Here is a 20,296-nt window from a genome sequence, read left to right as displayed (position 1 = left end):
GACTAAAAACATTCGACCTTTTTTTTTTATTTCTTTTGATTATATTTTATGACAAAAAAGTAATATGTTTTACTTTCAATTTAATATAATTTATTAAATATTTATAATAATAATAATAATAAATATATCAATATACAATGATAAAAATAATATAATTTTTATTTTTATATTTATAAAATTTTATTAATCCTTGTAAAATAATCAAATAAAGTATATAATACTCCATTTGTCTTAAAAAACTCATTTACTATATAATTATGACTCAAAATAATTATCATTTACAATATTAATAAAATACTATTCCTTTCTTTAGATATAAGACATTTTTTAATTTTTTAATACAAATTTATTTTAAATTTTAAAGTAGATTAATTAATTATTTATCAATACACTTTTAAAAATTAGGTCAAGAAATGACAAAAAAAACTCATAAATGAACCACAATTCTATTCCAGCAAGTATTTGAAGCATTTGTGGCTGTGATTGTACTGTCTAATTTCTAGATTGTCTATTTTTTTTTTTTATTTTAACACTTTTTGTTTTCAAATGTTCTAAAATTTCTATTCTTCATCTCAAAACAATTAATTTAATTAACTAGTAATAGTTTACACAATTTTAACAATTTATCTTACTATTTGTCAAAAAAAACTTATGTTACAATTAAATTAGAGTTTAATAATTAAAATTTGATCATCATGCACTAATAGTATAAAAATATCATTTAATAGAAATACAAATTTTATTATGATATCGAAATGATTTTAAAATATAAATATAATTTGACGAAATATACACCGGTAGTTAATTATTAATAAAAAATTATTTTACTGTTTATTAGTACAAAATTGTTGTACAGCATATTCTATTTTTTCATTAAATTAACTATTTTATAACAAAAAAATATTAAAAATTTGAAATTTTTATCTAGATAAAATGGTTAAAGAAAATCGAAAATCTATTTCCAAATTTAGGACTAGAGGAAGAATTAACTACAGTTCTATCTTAATCGTAATTAAAGGAAAAAAGGTATATCGAATTCAGCGCCAGAGGTATGAACACGCAAAAAACGGTCAAACATCTTAGCACACAACGTTAATCACACTCATACACCTGACCCATCCGACACTCCACGTGTCCCCCGCTACAAAATATCTCCACGTGTCACAATCTCAACCATTCATCCCTCAAATCATGACAAAACCTGATTCGTATCAAGACAAAATCATGACTAACCCAAATCAAAGCACCAAACTCAACCATAACCCAACCCATGGTTACGCGCATCACAGCCACTATAAAAATGTGGTAATCTCACATTCTCAAAACCAAGAGTGAACGAGAGCTTCATTTCACAATTGAGAGAGTGAGAGAAAAAAAGAGTGTTCACATTTTTCAGCTTTCAAGATTTTACTACTGTTCTAGTTTTCTTTTTCACACCCCCTCTCCCCCTCTTTACACCCCCGCTTCTCTGTATCCCTTTCTGTTAATCATCTGTCTTTCTTTCTATAATATTTTTTTGTGAGTTTTTCTCTAAAAAAATCTATTCCCAGAAAAAGTCAGGTGTTTTCAGAATCGAGATCCAGTTTTTTTTTGTTTTTTTAATTTTTCAATTTGAAAATTTTAGTTTAATCTTTTTCTCATCTTTGAATCAGCAAGAGGTTGTTTTTTTATCCCTCAAAGCTTTTTCAATTTTTTTTTAAAATTTTCTGGAAAAAGAGGTTGTCTATTTTAAACCTCTTTCACCAATTTCTTCATTTTATTTTAATTTTTAATTAAACACAGGTTAATTTTATCTAAGATCTGTGTTTATTTTTTATTATTATTTTTGTTGTGGATTAATCAGTTTATGGCAGGTAGAATGGATTTCTTCAACAATTCACAAGATCCATTCAATGGTGAGTTAATGGAAGTACTTGAACCTTTTATGAAGAGTTCTTCCACTACTCCCTCTTCCTCTTTATCTACTTCTACACCCCCTTATCTAAATTCACACCTCCCTTCAACTTCATCCCAATTTTACTCTTCTACCCCTACCTATTTCCAACCCTCTTTTTCTTCACCTTCTTTTCCTCCTCCACAGCCCAATTTCTACACAGAAAACGGTTACAGTTCATCCATGATGAATTACCAATTTCCATCAGGAAATTCATCAACCAGCCAAAATTTCATTGGCTTTGAACAACAACCACAACCGAATTCTGCACTTGGGCTAAACAACTTAACTCCATCACAAATCAATCAGATCCAACACCAGATCCAGTTTCAGCCTCAACAAATGAATCAAAATTTAAGCTTTCTTGGGCCTAAGCCCGTTCCAATGAAACAGCCCGGTGCACCTCCAAAGCCGACGAAGCTTTACAGAGGTGTAAGGCAGAGACATTGGGGAAAATGGGTGGCTGAGATAAGATTGCCTAAAAACAGAACAAGGCTCTGGCTTGGAACTTTTGATACTGCTGAAGAAGCTGCTTTAGCTTATGATAGAGCTGCTTACAGACTAAGAGGTGATTTCGCTAGGCTTAATTTCCCAAACATGAAGGACCAGCAAGGTCTGTTTGGGGAGTTCAAGTCTCTGCATTCGTCTATCGATGCTAAACTCGATGCTATTTGTGAGAGTTTAGGCAATGATGAAGCGAAGAAATCTGGGAAAGTGGAGAAAAATGTGAAAGGTTCTAAGAAAGGTTTGAAGAAAGAGGTTCAACCGATTGTTGTTGCTGAAAATAATGATGGTGATAACAAAAAAGTTGTGGTTGAAAGCTCGAGTGAAGGGTCGGATGATTCTTCACCACTTTCTGATCTTACTTTTGGTGATTTTGGGGAGCCTCAGTGGGAGAATTGTTGTGAGCAGTTTAATCTGCAGAAGTTTCCTTCTTATGAGATTGATTGGGATTCTCTTTAGGGTTTTAGTGGCTGCTGCTGCTGCAATTTGAGTTTTTGAAAATTGCAGTGCTGCTGGTTCTGTTATGTTAGGTTTTAAGTTTATTATTATGTCAAATATGTTGTAAATCTATTGAACTTGGTCAGCTTGCTTTTTTACTTGCTTGGCTAAGGAGAAGGAATGACTTCGGCTTAGGTTTTATATATGTTTTGATGTTGGTTATATACTAGTATGTTACATTATTCATCATGTAATTTAATTCTATTATTTGTATTTCAAGGTACTATTATTAGAGAATGAGAGTTTGTTTTATGTACTAGTACTTTGGTACTCATCATCTCTTTTACTTGCTTGCCTTATTTGAGTTGCTAGTGTTATTTATAACTTGTAACTAACTCTCTTTAAAGTTGGAAAAAAATTGAGAGAAAATTTTGAGATGTCTTAGAAGGGACTACTATTCAAATTGTAGTGGTTGCGAGTCTTACAATTTTTGTCCTTACAATGCACCTATTCGATGCTTATAAATTACTCAAACCTCAACTCAGAAGCAATGCATGAATTATAACTCTTAGGTCTCCTTCTAGAACCATTTACAAGCAATGTATGAACTATGATAACTCTTAGGCCTTCTTTTAGCACCATTTACAAGCAATGTATAAACTATCTCCCACTAGTGCATGAACTATGATAACTCTCACGCCTCCTTCTAGCACCATTTACAAGTAATGCATAAACTATACTCCCTCCATTCCTTATTATAAGCAAAATTTAATTTTTTAGATACATTGAATCATTAATGTATTAGGACTATATGTAGTCTAGATACATTAATTATTCAATGTACTCCCTCTGGTCTCATTTATAAGCAAAAATTTAATTTTTAGATTCATTCAACAATCAATGTATTTAGTCTATTACTAGACTAAATACATTGATTGTTGAATGAATCTAAAAATTAAATGTTTGCTTATAATTGAGACCGGAGGGAGTATCTAAAAAGTGGAATTTTGCTTATAATAAGGAATGGAGGGAGTATATGTATTATATATATATATATATATATATATATATATATATATATATATATATATATATATATATATATATATATATATATATATATATATATATTGTTTTTTAAGATATATTGGATAATCAATCTATTTGGCCTATATAAAGTCTAGATACATTTATTATTTAATAAATTTAAAAAATAATTTTTTTTCTTATAAATAGAATTAGAAGAAATAGCTCTTATTCAATAAATTTAAAAATAATTTTATTTATTTTTATAATAGAATCAGAGGGAGTACCTGTTTCCTTCTAGCACCATTTACAAGCAATTTATGAACTAGATATCTCTTAGGCCACCTTCTAACACCATTTCTTTGAGATATTGTTTATTTTGAATTTTATATGGATTCTTATGATATTTCTTATGATATTGAACTATAAACCAATTTATATTCATTTAACTTAACTATACGCATCATTTGAGTTTCTCTACTCACCAAAATTATTTTTAATATTGATTCTTAAATAATATTATAACACCAAAATATCTTATTTATTTAGTATATACACGAAGTTGATTTTGCACTATTTTAAATTAAATTCTAATGCAAATGAAACTAAACCTATCTAGATTAGTCAAGAATCAAATGAATAATTAGTTTGAACTGATTATTGGATCGACAATCTAATTAAATAGGTGGAAATCAGCGTAAAATTGTCAAAATATATATAAAAAAACGAGACTATTTACTAATAAGGGTTAATTTTTGTGTTTTTTTTTTTTTATATTTTGTTTAAATTAAAATGACTATATTTTATAATAATTATTTTTAAATAAACTAACAGAATTATTGAATAAAATAAATTAAAAAAAGTAATGTAACAAGTTAATAAAATAATAATTTCGATCTAATTTAATATTTATATTGACAATGAGTTATATGATCGACTAATATAATTTTATTCGAGTTGGGTCAGACTATACAAAACTTTGCTCTGATCTGACTTTAAACAGAACTCCGCAAGTGGGCGGTGGAATTAATCCCTTTAAATTAACGATCGCAAAATCGGATACCAATTTTTTTTTCAAAATTATATATAATTTTATCCGAATCAATCCTATATTTCAATTAATAAGTTTATAGTTTGACTATCGATCCCTTAACCTCATAACCTTGTCAGTTCCATAGCCGATATTTAATATTCACTTAAAAGGTTGACACCATTCGGTCAATAATTAATTATAATATTTAAATGTCTAAATATACATGTATGCTCTTATTCCAAATATATTATCGAAAATTATGTTCAAAATTACGGTTAAATTTGTATTGATTGTGCGTGTGTGGTTAGTGTATTGAAATCATTTCTCACATTGATCTTTGGAAACGCGGTAAATGTCGTTCTCTAGGTGAATATAGATCACATTAGTTGAACCACTTGTTTTTTTTTTATAAGCAAAGGGATATATTACTAAGCACTAGGGGTGCTTAACCCAAGAGTACAAGAAAAATAAAAACAATCCCACATGGAAACAACCACCCAAAAACCAAAGGACCAACACCTCACTTAAGAAACGGTCTCGGATCGACACACTAATCCGGCCAAGAACAAATAGCTTTCTCTTAAAAAAAATCAAAAATCATTCCCAAGAGATGAACTCGATTAATCCTACCCCATCAAAGGAAGACAAAGTAATATCCTTAAAAATGATTGCATTCCTACACTTCCAAACAACCCAACAAAAAATCAAACCAAAGAACCAACCTATTTCCAAATGGAAAGAAGACTTACAAATCGAGTCTAATGAAGAAAGCCACTCCAAAATTGTTTCGATCAACGGCGCCTCATATATACCAAGCCAACTATACAATTTGGTCCACCAAGTTCTAACAATATGACAATGAAGAAAAAGATGTTCTAAATCCTCATCAATCCGATTACATAAAGGACACTTCAACAAGTGTGCCGCTACTAAAATTCCACGCTTTGCCAACTCCGCTTTCGTAGGAAGTTTATTCCAAATCAATCTCCAATCGAAAAGATGAATTCTACTAGGAACCTTAGTCTTCCATAAACAAGAGAATAGAAAAGAGAAAGAATTCTCCAACGGAGGGTGCGGTAACTCAAGCAACAAAATGGTATCATAAGCGTTACTCACCGTGAAATCGGAAGGATTTCTCCACCACACAAAAGTGTTGTCAACCAAACGACAAGGTTGAAACGAAGCAAGAAGAATTACTAAATGATTCAATTGCGTCGCGGCTGCCCTATCCTCGGTGTCGCAAAAAATTCCAAGATTCCAACTCCAAATTTCACCATTCCAACTTCCCATATCCGCCACCTTTGAATGGGGCGCTTCGGACAAAGAAAGCAACTCCGGGAACAAAATACCAAGAGGTGTTGTTCCTAACCAAGCATCAAACCAAAATTCAAAAACAAGACCGATTCCAAGTTTGCAAGAGATAGATGAATTATTGTGTATTCATCTTCTTAGTTTTTTCCCTTATTATTAGTATTTGTTTTTCAGATTTTTTTTCTTCATATTTCTACCACTACTACAATAATTCACTGATTATATTCAAATTGATTTAGTAATTATTACTAAGATTTGAAAAAAAGCATTTCCTTAAGACCCGATAATGTAGGAAAGTTGATGGGCATATCGACGAAGAAGAAGTCGTGTGTCAGAAAGTATTTTAATATTTTATGTAATTTTCTATTTTATTTCTACTTTAAACTAAAACCTCATTAATGTTTTTTTCTGTATTTAAACTCTCTTGAAAATGGTTGTCAGGAGTAATATTTAGTACTTTTCGCTATCTGATGGATTCCATATTCTTATTTGACAGGTTTGTCCGTTGCAAACCTATGTTTTCATCCTAGGTTTAGTGCTTGTTAATCCGCAGTATTTTCGACTACGTCGGGTGGCATCAAACCAGGTTTTCTCCTATTTCTTTTCGTACTTGATCAACCATGGAAGATCAACCGATGATCAAAGAAGATCTTGAGAAAATTACTATGACTTTTACCAGGACTCCAACTACTTTGAATGAACAGATGACGACTTTAACAAATCAGGTGAACAACACCAACAACAACGAGAATTAGCGAAGAGACAAGGAGGAGAACAAATTAGAGTTCTGCGGGTTGGAAATAATCGTATTATTATTGCTGAAAATTCGAGTTTAAAACAAAAATAACCCTACAAGAAAGAGGCAGTTGATCATGAGAATTAACAATATAACCATGCTATCGAGTGAAGGCTGATATTCCATTATTCTACAGAACAATTAGAGTGGAAGATTTTTTGGATTGCCAGATCGACGTCGATAAGTTCATCGATGTTATGTGGGTTCCTGAAAACAAGCAAGTTAAGATGGTGGTGACCAAGCTAAAGAGTATTGATGTTGTCTAGTGGAAAAAACTTGTTGTCTAGAGGAAGAGGCAAGAAAGCGCCAAATAGAACTTTGCAAAGAATGAAACAATTTATGTTGAAGTTGTTTTTACCAGAGGATTATGAGCATATTCTTTATAAGATGTATATCGGATGTGTTCAGGGAAAGAGAACTATGATAGGATACACAACTGAGTATCTGCATTTTCTGAGCGCAGTGAATTGGGAGAATCAGAGAGCTGAAAAATGGCTTGATACGTTAGTAACTTAAAGGGATCCTTGCAGAAGAGATGAGTTTATAGACTGTATGGATTGTGGCTAAGGCATCCAATCTAACTATAAAGGAAGAATTGATGGAGAAATCCCCTTGAAGCTTCTCATCTTTTAGAAGGTATTTTCCCCCATAATAACTTTAGAATCAGCAGGTGACAAGGAAAAGAGTGCAACAACCAAGGACATCAACCCTGAAAATAAGTGGGCTAGCTCCTCTGGCAGAGTGCATCAGAGTAAAACAGAAGTCCAAATGTAGAATATTTATATACTAAGCCCACTAGAGACACATGTTATTATTTTAATGGAAGAGGTCACATATCAAATGTTTATTCAACAAGGAAAGTCATTGTTGTTACGGAAGAAAAGGCGAAGGAGGAAGAAAGAGAAGCATTTATAGTTAAGAATGATGAATATGCAGATGTTGAGTTTGCAGAGGAAGAATATGATGAGCGATTAAATGTTATGTTGCAGAGAACTTTACTAGCATCCAAAGATAAAAGGCATCACAAGAATTTATTCAAAACACATTGTTCTATCAAGAACAAAATGTGTAATCTAATCGGGGATAATGGTAGCACAAAGAATCTGGTATCGCAAATATTGGTAGAATATTTGAAGTTGTCCACATAACCCCAAGAGAAGCCATACAACCACCCTTGTTGGGTAAGCAAAGGCTCCAACTTCGAGTAACGCTAGCCTACAGAGTTCTTATCTCCATTGGAAAATATTACAGAGAAGAAGTACTTTGTGATGTTCTTGATATGGATGTTTATCATATTTTACTTGGTAGCATTACTACAGAAATGGCATTTAACAACAGTTGGAAAAGATATATAATCACGCAGGACCAGACATTATTATGTAGCGAGTGGTAGTATATGCGGCACTTTCAATCACGGTCCAGTGACCATCGTCGTAAATAGGAAAGCGTGCGCTCTTTAACAACGATTATTCCTAATAACCGTTGTGATATTGTTTGTGAATAAATGTCAATCGTATCATATAAGAATCAACACTACACTATTTTTGAATTGTTATCAAAACTTGTATTATAAGTATACACATTAAATTTGAATAGCTCGTGGTATGCAATCTTTCCAACTTCCAAAGAGAATATAAAAAGTATAGAATTAAAGAAACAATAATGAGCATCTTTGGATTTTAAACTTCCAAGAGAAGAAGATGAAGAATCAAAAGGAACAATATAAAAGTGGAAGAACCAAAACACAAAATCAACTTCATTCAAAGGAATCAACTTGTCTTATTATGCTCAAGCTACCAACAATGCTGAGAATCCAAATGTTCATGTAGAGGATGATGTGGTGCAAACCAGCCTGAGCCTCAAGATGTTGTTGTAGATGGTGTTGTGGCGCAAAACTAACATCATGTTCAAGATGTTGCTGAAGAAGGTGATGTGTTTAGACTAATGAGAGCTTTCAGGGTGAGGAGAAAAAGAAGAAGGTTGAGGAAAATAATTAATTTTTTTGATTTTGATGATGATGAGGCCCACATTGGTGTAATTTTATCACAGCGAGAGGGTTTATATATGATAATGGTTTTTGATTATGTAATGAAAGTTTTTTTTAATGAAGTTTTAATCTTTCGGTTTAACTGTCTTAAGGTTATCAACTTAATCGCTTAAACTATCAATTTCAACTATCAGCTTAAACTACAAATTGGATAAACTAACAAACTAATAATTATAATTGAAAATTCAATAGTTTGCGATGAACTTACTCGTAAAAAAGTGTCTTTTAGTTGCATTTCTGTCAAGTTCACTGCATCTTCAACTATTACATTTCATAACAAAGTAAATATTAAACATAAAGTAGATAAGAATCAGTGTAAAATTTTCAAATTTCAAACCCTACTTCAACTATTATATTTCATAACAAAGTAAATATTAAACATAAAGGAGATAGGAAAACACAACAACTTCAAATTTCCAAAAAATCTCTCTGACTTCAGTTTGTTCTTCAAATTCTTGTTCTTCTTTTTTGAATCTTCATATGTAACCTTCAAATAGCCCACAACTTCTAACTCTGACTTCATATTACTCTCATATTCATTTCCCAATTTTTATCTCATGTCTTCATTCCATATGAACAAATTACATGTTTCATCACTCCTTCAAAATGGACATCTCTAAAAAAGTGTTCCTTTATTTTGTCCCTTCTTACATTGGTACGAAATTATACGACTATCACAACCACAAAATTTCCAGATCTAGATTTTACAGTGGAGAAGACATAGTAAAACCTTTGGATGAGTTTGACTTCAAATGCGACATTTGAAACGAAACTGAACAACAACAATGAGTATGGGTGTTCTTGTCTTCTTCCTGACGATGTCAACGGCGTCGGTGTTAGGGCGTGTTTCTTTTTTTTAGTGAAAAATGGATACTTAGTGTAACAACGGTTTTATAAAGGAGACGTAGTGATATACCTATTATTTTTTAATTAAATATAAATAAAATTGAATAGGCGCACATTAACGTAAAATGGATTAACTATTTGAGGAACCTGAGGATCGAACCCAGGAAAGTTGGGTTATATCACCACGGTTAGGTAATTAACCGTAATTATAACCTTAAAATTTTTAATAAAAAATAAAAAACAATTGTTAGGTCATGAGTTTAGAAGTGTCACCACGGTTTTGGGGCGAACCATGGTGACTTTGGCGTTGTTGTTTACGCATTTTGTAGTAGTGTAGACCGTGGCAGTTTGATAATGATATCACTTATCGAGGACAGGATATTATGATGATGTTTACATGGGGCACACATAAGATTGATGTGAATCCAATTTTGTACTTTGATAAAAATCTGGGAGGAAAGAAGTCTAGTTTCTTAGTGATGACGTGAAGTGAAAAGAAGCATGACGAGGCTATTAAAGAAACCGAATGTTTATGTCTAATGTAGATTAAAGGGATGATGAATGTTGTAAAAGAGGAAACATCAATCTAAGAAGAAGTTCTAGAGATCCTTGAGGATTTCAAGGAATTGATTGTAGAGGAATTACCAAACAATTTGCCTCCTATGCATAGATATTCAACATCATATTGACCTTATTTTAGGGTCAAACCTACCAAACCTTCCTCACTATCGTATGAGACCTAAGGAAAATGAGATTTTAATGGAGAGGATTGAGGATTTATTGAAGAAAGGATTCATTCGTGAGAGCATCAGTCTCTGTGTAGTACCAACCCTTTTAGTCACTAAGAAGGGAAATCAGTGGCGAATGTGTGTGTAATACGGTGAACTGACTTTTTTTGGAATTTTGAGAGCAGGGTACGAGTTCTTTGAGGCTGTCCCATCCTCCCTTTTCTCTGAATGAATCTTGATACTTATAAGGATTGATTTTAGGTTAAAAATATGCAGCAAATCCAATTCAATCTTGACATTGAGTTTTGATTGAATCTTGATTTTTCAATCTTTCCAAGTTGGTCAAATTTCAATATTTTTTGATCAATAGGAATCTCCACGAATTTGGACTAATTGTATGATTTAATTGGTGATTGGAATCAAGTGAAAATAGGATCAAACAAATTTCCTTCATATTTTCTCATATTTTTTTGATTTATATTATATTTTCCATGAATAAAATTCAATAAAATATAAATATTAAACCAAAAAATTTGTGGCATTGGATTAAACCTTCTAGATAACTTGAACAACAAGTTTGGGCCTTAAAGACTTGGGCCTATTTGTAGAGAAATCCACTTTGAGGCCTTTTGTTTCACATTTTTCCCCTTAAAATCGAATAAATTTGACAAGGCATATCTCCCTCAATTTTTAAGATGTGGAAGAGTTCTAGGACTTTTTGGGAACCTCAAGATGTACTCTACAAGCCACTTTGGAACACTTTTTTCATTTGAAGATTTTATCTTGAAGATATTGGCTTTGACAAAAAACTGCTTTTGGTTGACTTTCAAAAAGGACCTATAATGTTTTAATCCATATCTCCCAAATGAAGCTTTTTTAGACTTGGCATGTGAGAGACAAAATTGTAGATAATTCAATTTCCTTAAAATTGAGCTTTGGATGGGAAATTTTTGATGTTCCATGTGAGAGTTATGGCTGGTCTAAGTTCAATTGACTTTCTCCCATGAAAACCCTGATTTAGAAACTTTTGAAATTGTTGATTTCTGATCTTTCATTTATGAACCATGATCAAATCTTGATCAAATGGTGAATGATACTTTAATATGAAGATATTGGCAAAAAATCAGAAATTTTGACTGTACTTTGACCACAGTTGACTTTTAGGTCACATCAGTCGACTGTTGACTTTCTGAGTAATTGAGCGATCAACTCTTTGAATTGAGCCCTGAATTTTGTCATGGAAGTAGTTTAGAATATCATAGACCATATGAGATGCCTTAGAGTCATTGATTCATTGATTTTCCTTCAGAACAACAAAACCCTAGTTCTTGAGCCTTGTTTTAGGAGAGGGTGTCTTTGAGCTTTGCACCTTGATTTGAATTTGAATGAGAGAAATAGTATGGGAAAATTTTTGGGTATGACAGCTGCCCCTGTTCAATCTTCTTATACCTGAGGATGTAGATTGGCTCGTGTGCCTGTCGGAATCTGAAGGTAGAAGAGGATTGAACACTAGAATACCCCAGTAATTTGCCCTGGCTGGAGCAGGGACTTTTATCGGAGATGGGCTTGAAGATGCCATCTAGGCTGAGTGTTGTCGGAGATGGGCTTAAAGATGCCATCCGGATTGATAGACTTGAGTTAGAATACGTCGTGCGTTAGACCGTATCTGAAGAATATACTTAGGATGAGTCGTATGTTAGACTGGAGGAGGGTTGCATCAGCAGATGTCTGGAAAACCGTGCGTTAGGTCGAAGGATGAGTCGTGCGTTAGACTAAATCCAAACTGCATCCGTAGATGTCTGGAAAACCGTGCGTTAGGTCGAAGGATGAGTCGTGCGTTAGACTAAATCCAAATTGCATCCGTAGATGTCTGGAAAACCGTGTGTTAGGTCGAAGGATGAGTCGTGCGTTAGACTAAATCCAAATCGCATCCGTAGATGTCTGGAAAACCGTGCATTAGGCTGAACCTGAGCTTAGTAAGTTGAGAAGTGTTCGTTGGAGATTGATCGTGTCAGCACCGTTCGTAGTAACTGAATTAGACTTGGAAAGGATGATCGTGTCTACACCGTTCGTGATGACAGAATTAGATCTTCGAATATTGATCGTGTCAGTACCGTTTGTAATACCAGAATTAGATCTTGGAAAGATGATCGTGTCTATACCGTTCGTGATGATAGAATTAGATCTTCGAATGTTGATCGTGTCAGTACCGTTCGTGGTAACTGAATTAGACTTTAGAGGATAATTGATCGTGTCCACACCGTTCGTGATGATGGAATTAGATCTCTGACCGTGTCAGTACCGTTCGTAGTAACTGAATTAGATCTTTGAAAATGACCGTGTCACCACCGTTCGTAGTAAATGAATTAGATCTTGGAAGATGATCGTGTCAGTACCGTTCGTAGTAGCTGAATTAGATCTTTGAGAATGATCGTGTCATCACCGTTCGTGGTGAATGAATTAGATCTTCGAGCGTTGACCGTGTCAGTACCGTTCGTAGTAGCTGAATTAGATCCTGGAAAGTTTGAGATTTCGTTCATTTGTCTGTACATGTATTCTGCAATAGGTGTAGCAATTTATATAATGTCGTGATGCATGAGTTATGTAATAAGTCCCTCAAAATAAATGAGAAACTTTGTATGTTATGCACGAGTTCATTATGAGGTGATGTATGCGATGTATGAATGTTTATGATTTATGACGTATGACTATGCTATTTGGAGTATCTTGATTGAGAAAATAAATCTCTATATCTTTGTGATTTTATTGTCTGATCTTGTTTTGAAGATGCTCAGCTGGGGATTTATGATTTCTGCTTGGGGATGATCAGTAACTTGATGTACCCTGATTGGGAATAAAAGATATTAGTAAACCATGTTGGAGAAGAGCCAAGTGTTGGAGAACCGGCAGTGTTGAAGATGTAAACTCTGTTGGGGAGCCATGTCTTTGTCGGGACGAGAGCATTTGAAGATGATTACTCTGTGGGGATATGATCTTGTGAACCCGGCTCTGTGGGGAGACATGAGTGTCTTGAAAGTTTCCCCCAGTATTATAGTAACTACCATTACTGGATTTGATTTAGGACATACCACTGAGTTTTGAACAAGATGTCAAACTGGACTTGCATAGATTTGCCCCTGTTAGTAGGAATTTTGAAAAGATTCGCCTTGCGAGGACTTTATGAGATGTGCATTATGGGCGACATGCCCCTAGTAGTCATAGGCCCAAGGCAATGCCCCATGTTGATTGGGAAGTAGCTTCATATCTACTTGGATGCATGCCCCTGATTGCTTTGGCATCTTGAGAGATTCTCGGAATCTTGACTTGATTTCCCCAGATTGATCGGGAAATAGTTTGAAACCCACTTGGGATGTATGCCTTTGACTATTTGGCATTTGAGAGATTCTTGGAATCTTGACTTGATTGCCCCAGATTGATTGGGCAAAACGTTTCATGCCCCTTGTATACGTAATTGTCTGTCGGGATAACTTTCAGTCATTAGTTGTACCCTGTGCAAATTCTTTTTGTTGCTAACATTTGAAATTATGTAGCAGAATATGTTTAATAACGAATTCATGGGATGCAACGCATACGTTTGTCTTGAGTTTTTGAAATACATTAAAACTGGAGATGTAAAATCATGATATTTATAAAAACATGATGTTTGTAAAAAACAGGATATCAACCTAGCATTTGTAGTAAACCTTAAGGAGTCGGGATACCTTTTTGGTGACAGTATGCTTTCGAACTAACCATGCTTCAATTAGGACTTTCAAGGGTTGTAACGTGGCTTGGTTCACGGTTTAAGAAACAAAGGATAAAGGCTCAAAATTTATTTGTACCCACCCCTCTTCGTGATGATCTTCAGTCCTAAGCTCAGTTAATTCAACTTATGCATTCAGGTTCCAAGAGACTTTTGGATTTGTACCTTTGATAATGATGATGGTTCACAAGCAAGGAGAACTTTTGAGATGGCAGTCACTTTTTCCTTTTGGTAGTCACAACATTGTGTTGTTTATTGACTTCTCTTTTTTCATCTTTTTGATATCCCTAACTTTTTCCTGAACTGTCTATTTTGAGCTTACAGTCAGCGGGATGCCTTGATTTTTGCCTAAGTCTTCTTTTTGATTTTTGACTTAGCAGGCTTTTCTTTGTATATATGTTTTTCATTTCCATTTTTTTGGAGGATATTGACTGCCTTACTTAATGATTGATGAACCATCATTGGCCTTTGATTGACATCTCCAACACTTCTTTGATGTGTGCGGATGAACGCTTGTGATTGAAACCTTTGTTGAAAGGTGTACTGAATGATTCTCTTAAAATAGAATGCACAGCCAAATTAATTGAGAACTACCCTGCCCCAGGTTATGATCAAGGGTTTTAATTAGTACAAGAAAGAAACTTCTACTTCTTAGGCTCAAAGGGGTTGACGAGGGATTAACATCCTTATATCTCCACTGTTTAGGAATTGAAATAATGCTTGTACATCGTTAGCATAGTCTGCTCAAAAGCATACTGTATAAGGTTGCGGTATCGTTTTCGTCATCCTCCCTCAAAAGGTATACAGCTTTTAGCAAGAGTTGAGTATCACAAAACATATGCAAAGTAAAGACGCAATTTAAAATGAGTGATAGCGAAATAATTTATTTAAGACAAACATATGCAATGCACTGATGATGATTATTAAGACAGATAATGTCTATCATAAGTCGAATGTTTAAACAAACAGAAAAGAAACATGCAAATGAAAGTAGATCTAATGATCCAAAAGTTCATCCGTCTAGACGTCAATCAGTCTTGTCATGACTAGGCATAGGAGCGGTGATCACCACAGGAGTTTCGGGAGGGTTGAATTTGATTTCCCCGTTATCGATTAGATCTTGAATCTTATTCCTTAATGTCCAGCAATTGTTTTTGTAATGTCCAGGAATGTTGGAATGATACGCGCACCTCGCATTGAGTTTATAGCCATAGGTGTTAGAATTCTTAGGAGCATCCCTCAGAGTAATCAATCTGATATTCAACAGATGTTGTAATGTTTGAGCCGACGACATATTGATTTTGGTGAATTGACGCTTAGGTGCATCTGGCTTGTGTCGTTGTTGTGGAACTGGTGTAGAGATTCAGAGTATCCGGGGTTCGAGCTTCCGGAATGTGTATCTGATAAGAATGTTTCAGAATGTCCGGGGTTCGAGCTTCCGGAATGTATATCTGATTGGAATGTTTCAGAAGTCTGGGGGTCAAGCTTCTAGAATGTTCATCTGATTGGAACTTTCAGAATGTCCGGGATTCGAGCTTCCGGAATGTATATCTGATCAGAAGTCTAGGGGTCAAGCTTCCAGAATGTTCATCTGATTGGAACTTTCAGAATGTCCGGGGTTCGAGCTTCCGGAATGTATATCTGATTGTAATGTTTCAGAAGTCTGGGGGTCAAGCTTCCAGAATGTTCATCTGATTGGAACTTTCAGAATGTCCGGGATTCGAGCTTCCGGAATGTATATCTGATCAGAAGTTTGGAGGTCAAGCTTCCAGAATGTTCATCTGATTAGGATTGATTTATTGATGGTATTTTTCTGACCAGTTGGTCGACCTGAAAGGAAAAGTTAGTTTTATGTGATATTATGAATGCAAATGCAATCTTTTCAAGGATCTTTAGGAATTTAGTTAGCAACATTAGAAAATGATTTGGTCGCGTCTTTGCTCGAAAAACTCTGATTCTTGGGTATTCTTTTTTTTTTTTGGGAATCAAGCTCACCATATCTAGTGGGCTATCGCCTATGATTCGGGATACCTCTGAATTTGAAAGTATATGGCTAGGGGAAAGTAAATCCTCTTGCCCCTTGATAGGTACTGTGTCCCTGAACTGGAAGGCATACGACAAGAGGAAAATAAGTCCTCTTGCCCCTTGATAGGTGTAGAGTCTCTGAATTGGAAGTCATATGGCCAGAGGAAAATAAATCCTCTTGCCTCTTTATGGGAATTTAGTCCTTTGATAAGGGCACCTGAAACTGTGCGTCCTAAATTCCTAAGATCCTTGAAAGGGTTAGTTAAATCATGTTATGCTTATGATGTCATGATGTCATGATGGTATGCGAATGTAGTTCATTAGACTTAGTGTGAGATAGTAAGGACAAATAAGTCCTTTTAACAAAACCTGCAAGGAAACGAAGGTTAGTAGCAAACACAAACAAGTCAAACAAGTCACACAATTTTTGGCTTAAGGCTTGCATGGAGTCTGATCAGGTGTCCTTCCCAAGGGTATTTCTATAGATAAGGATGATATCAGCAACGGGTTCTACAAGTTATCCAGAATTGTCAGCCCTTCTAAAGCACCCTCGGACATGATGCATTTGCACCATGCAATGATACTTTGAGAAAGGACCTATCTGAATTGTAGCATCGGGTAGCAACTAGTTCTCAACATTTGTCAAGAGTAGTCCCCCCACTACGTTCCTAAAGGCCAGGATGGGTAGGGTAACTAAAGGTCCTTGAGCTCCGGCGCACCCACAGACACATACATAGACCCCCCTCATTTGAGAAAGGTGTGCATATGCTATAGAGTCCTAACTCAAGTGTGAACTTCATATTGACTCATCTCCCACATATGTGAAAGAGGTCGCCATGACTATGGTACTCCTAATCTTAAGTGTACTTGAATCCGGGTTTAGGATTCGTCCTTCAGTTAATTCCCAAAACAACCCTGAAAAATAAAGCAAGCAAAGCAAACAATAGAATACAATTAAGTGATCCTAAACTTTAAGGTAACCCCTCTTTTAATCGAAAGCATCCCCAGCAGAGTCGCCAGTTCTGTAATACAGTGAACTGACTTTTTTTGGAATTTTGAGAGCAGGGTACGAGTTCTTTGAGGCTGCCCCATCCTCCCTTTTTCTATGAATGAATCTTGATACTTATAAGGATTGATTTTAGGTTAAAAATATGCAGCAAATCCAATTCAATCTTGACATTGAGTTTTGATTGAATCTTGATTTTTCAATCTTTTCAAGTTGGTCAAATTTCAATATTTTTTGATCAATATGAATCTCCACGAATTTGGACTAATTGTATGATTTAATTGGTGATTGGAATCAAGTGAAAATAGGATCAAACAAATTTCCTTCATATTTTCTCATATTTTTTTGATTTATATTATATTTTCCATGAATAAAATTCAATAAAATATAAATATTAAACCAAAAAATTTGTGGCATTGGATTAAACCTTCTAGATAACTTGAACAACAAGTTTGGGCCTTAAAGACTTGGGCCTATTTGCAAAGAAATCCACTTTGAGGCCTTTTGTTTCACATTTTTTCCCTTAAAATCGAATAAATTTGACAAGGCATATCTCCCTCAATTTTTAAGATATGGAAGAGTTCTAGGACTTTTTGGGAACCTCAAGGTATACTCTACAAGCCACTTTGAAACACTTTTTGCATTTGAAGATTTTATCTTGAAGATATTGGCTTTGACAAAAAACTGCTTTTGGTTGACTTTCAAAAAGGACCTATAATGTTTTAATCCATATCTCCCAAATGAAGCTTTTTTAGACTTGGCATGTGAGAGACAAAATTGTAGATAACTCAATTTCCTTCAAATTGAGCTTTGGATGGGAAATTTTTGATGTTCCATGTGAGAGTTATGGCTGGTCAAAGTTCAATTGACTTTCTCCTATGAAAACTCTGATTTAGAAACTTTTGAAATTGTTGATTTCTGATATTTCCTTGATGAACCATGATAAAATCTTGATCAAATGGTGAATGATACTTTAATATGAAGATATTGGCAAAAAATCAGAAGTTTTGACTGTACTTTGACCACAGTTGACTTTTAGGTCACATCAGTCGACTGTTGACTTTCTGAGTAATTGAGCGATCAACTCTTTGAATTGAGCCCTGAATTTTGTCATGGAATTATTTTAGAATATCATAGACCATATGAGATGCCTTAGAGTCATTGATTCATTGATTTTCCTTTAGAATAACAAAACCTTAGTTCTTGAGCCTTGTTTTAGGAGAGGGTGTCTTTGAGCTTTGTACCTTGATTTGAATTTGAATGAGAGAAATAGTATGGGCAAATTTTGGCGTATGACAGTGTGTTATCAGTAGAGCCATCAATAAGATAACTATCAAGTATCGATTCCCATTTCGCCGTTTGGAAGACATGCTTGACAAATTGGCAGGTTCTAAGGTGTTCTCGAATATAGAGCTACGTAGTGGATATCATCACATTTGAATTAGAACTGGAAATGAATGGAAAAAAACTTTCAAGAGCAAATATGGATTGCTTGAGTGGTTGGTGATGTCTTTTGGGTTATCAAACGCCGCTAGCACCTTCATGATATTGATGAATTAGGTTATGCGTCTATTTATTGGTTCTTTCTTAGTGGTTTATTTTGATGATATTCTGATTTATAGTAAGACCAAGAAAAAATGTCATGAGCATGTGAAACAGGTGATGAAAGTCTTATAGGAGAACTAGTTGTACATTGACCTGAAAAAGTGTACATCCAGTAACAACAAATTACTCTTCCTAGGCTTTGTTCTTGGTGAACGAGGGATTCAGGTTGATGAAAATAAGGTGGGAGCTGTTAGGGATTGGCCTGCTCCTAAATCAGTGACTGAGAACATTAGCTTTCATGGTTTGGCCACCTTCTATATAGGAGGTTTATTAAGAACTTCATAACTATCACTGCACCTATTATTGAATGTTTGAAGAAAGGCAAGTTCAATTGGGGGTTTGAGCAGGAGTGGAGTTTTGCATTGATTAAGGAGAAGCTATGTACTGCCTTAGTATTAGCCCTTCCTAATTTTGACAAAGTGTTCCAGATTAAATGTGATGCTAGAGGAGTGGGAATATGAGCTATGTTGTCTCAATAGAAGAAACCAATGGCCCTTTTCAATGAGAAATTAAGTGATGCTCTCCAAAAATTGAGTACTTATGATCAGGACGTCTATACAGTCTTTAGATTTTTGTGCCAGTGGGAATAATATTTTTTTAAATGGATTTCATTTTGTTCACTAACCATCAAGCTTTTAAGTTTATTCAAATTCAAAAGGTGATAAATAAGATGCATGCTCGGTGATTGGGTTTTCTACAAAATTATCTTTTTATTATTCGACATAAGTCAGAGGCTCTTAATAAGGTAACATATGCATTAAGTAGGAGGGCTTTGAGTTCCTGAAGAGTTGTATGAAAGTGATGTTGAATTCAAGGATTTATCGACCAAGTGCAGTGGAAAGCATCCTTGTGCAGATTTTTATGTTGTCTATATTTTTAAAAGGGATCGAATATGCATTCATTGACCGTCCTTAAGAGAGAAGTTAATATGAGATTTGCATGGTGGTGGTCTTCGTGGTCATCTGGGTAGAGACAAGACCATTGCTAGCCTGGAGAAGAGATATTATTGGCCACACTTGAGGAGGGACGTTGGTACTATAGTCAAGAGATATTATACTTGTCAGGTTTCTAAAGGTCATTCACAAAATACTTAATTTTATATGCCTTCACCTATTCCTGATGATATTTGACAAGATTTAGCCATGGATTTTGTGTAGGGCTTGCCTCGTAAACAATAAGGTGTAGATTTTGTGTTCGTTGTAGTAAACAGATTCTCAAAGATGACACACTTCATT

General features: G+C 34.4%; 1 protein-coding gene across 1 annotated transcript; it reads left to right on the top strand.

Annotated features, from left to right (window-relative positions):
• Nucleotides 1–1,310: 1,310 nt before the first annotated feature.
• LOC131624150 (ethylene-responsive transcription factor RAP2-4-like) lies at nt 1,311–3,172 on the top strand. Its single transcript, XM_058895128.1, has one exon. It carries the CDS (start codon nt 1,847–1,849, stop codon nt 2,894–2,896), a length of 1,050 nt encoding a protein of 349 aa, XP_058751111.1. The 5' UTR covers nt 1,311–1,846; the 3' UTR covers nt 2,897–3,172.
• The last annotated feature ends 17,124 nt before the right edge of the window (nt 3,173–20,296 follow it).

This window comes from Vicia villosa, unplaced genomic scaffold, assembly GCF_029867415.1.
Source record: "Vicia villosa cultivar HV-30 ecotype Madison, WI unplaced genomic scaffold, Vvil1.0 ctg.000106F_1_1, whole genome shotgun sequence".
NCBI classification, from domain to species: domain Eukaryota; kingdom Viridiplantae; phylum Streptophyta; class Magnoliopsida; order Fabales; family Fabaceae; genus Vicia; species Vicia villosa.
This window is presented reverse-complemented; position numbering and strand designations above follow the sequence as displayed.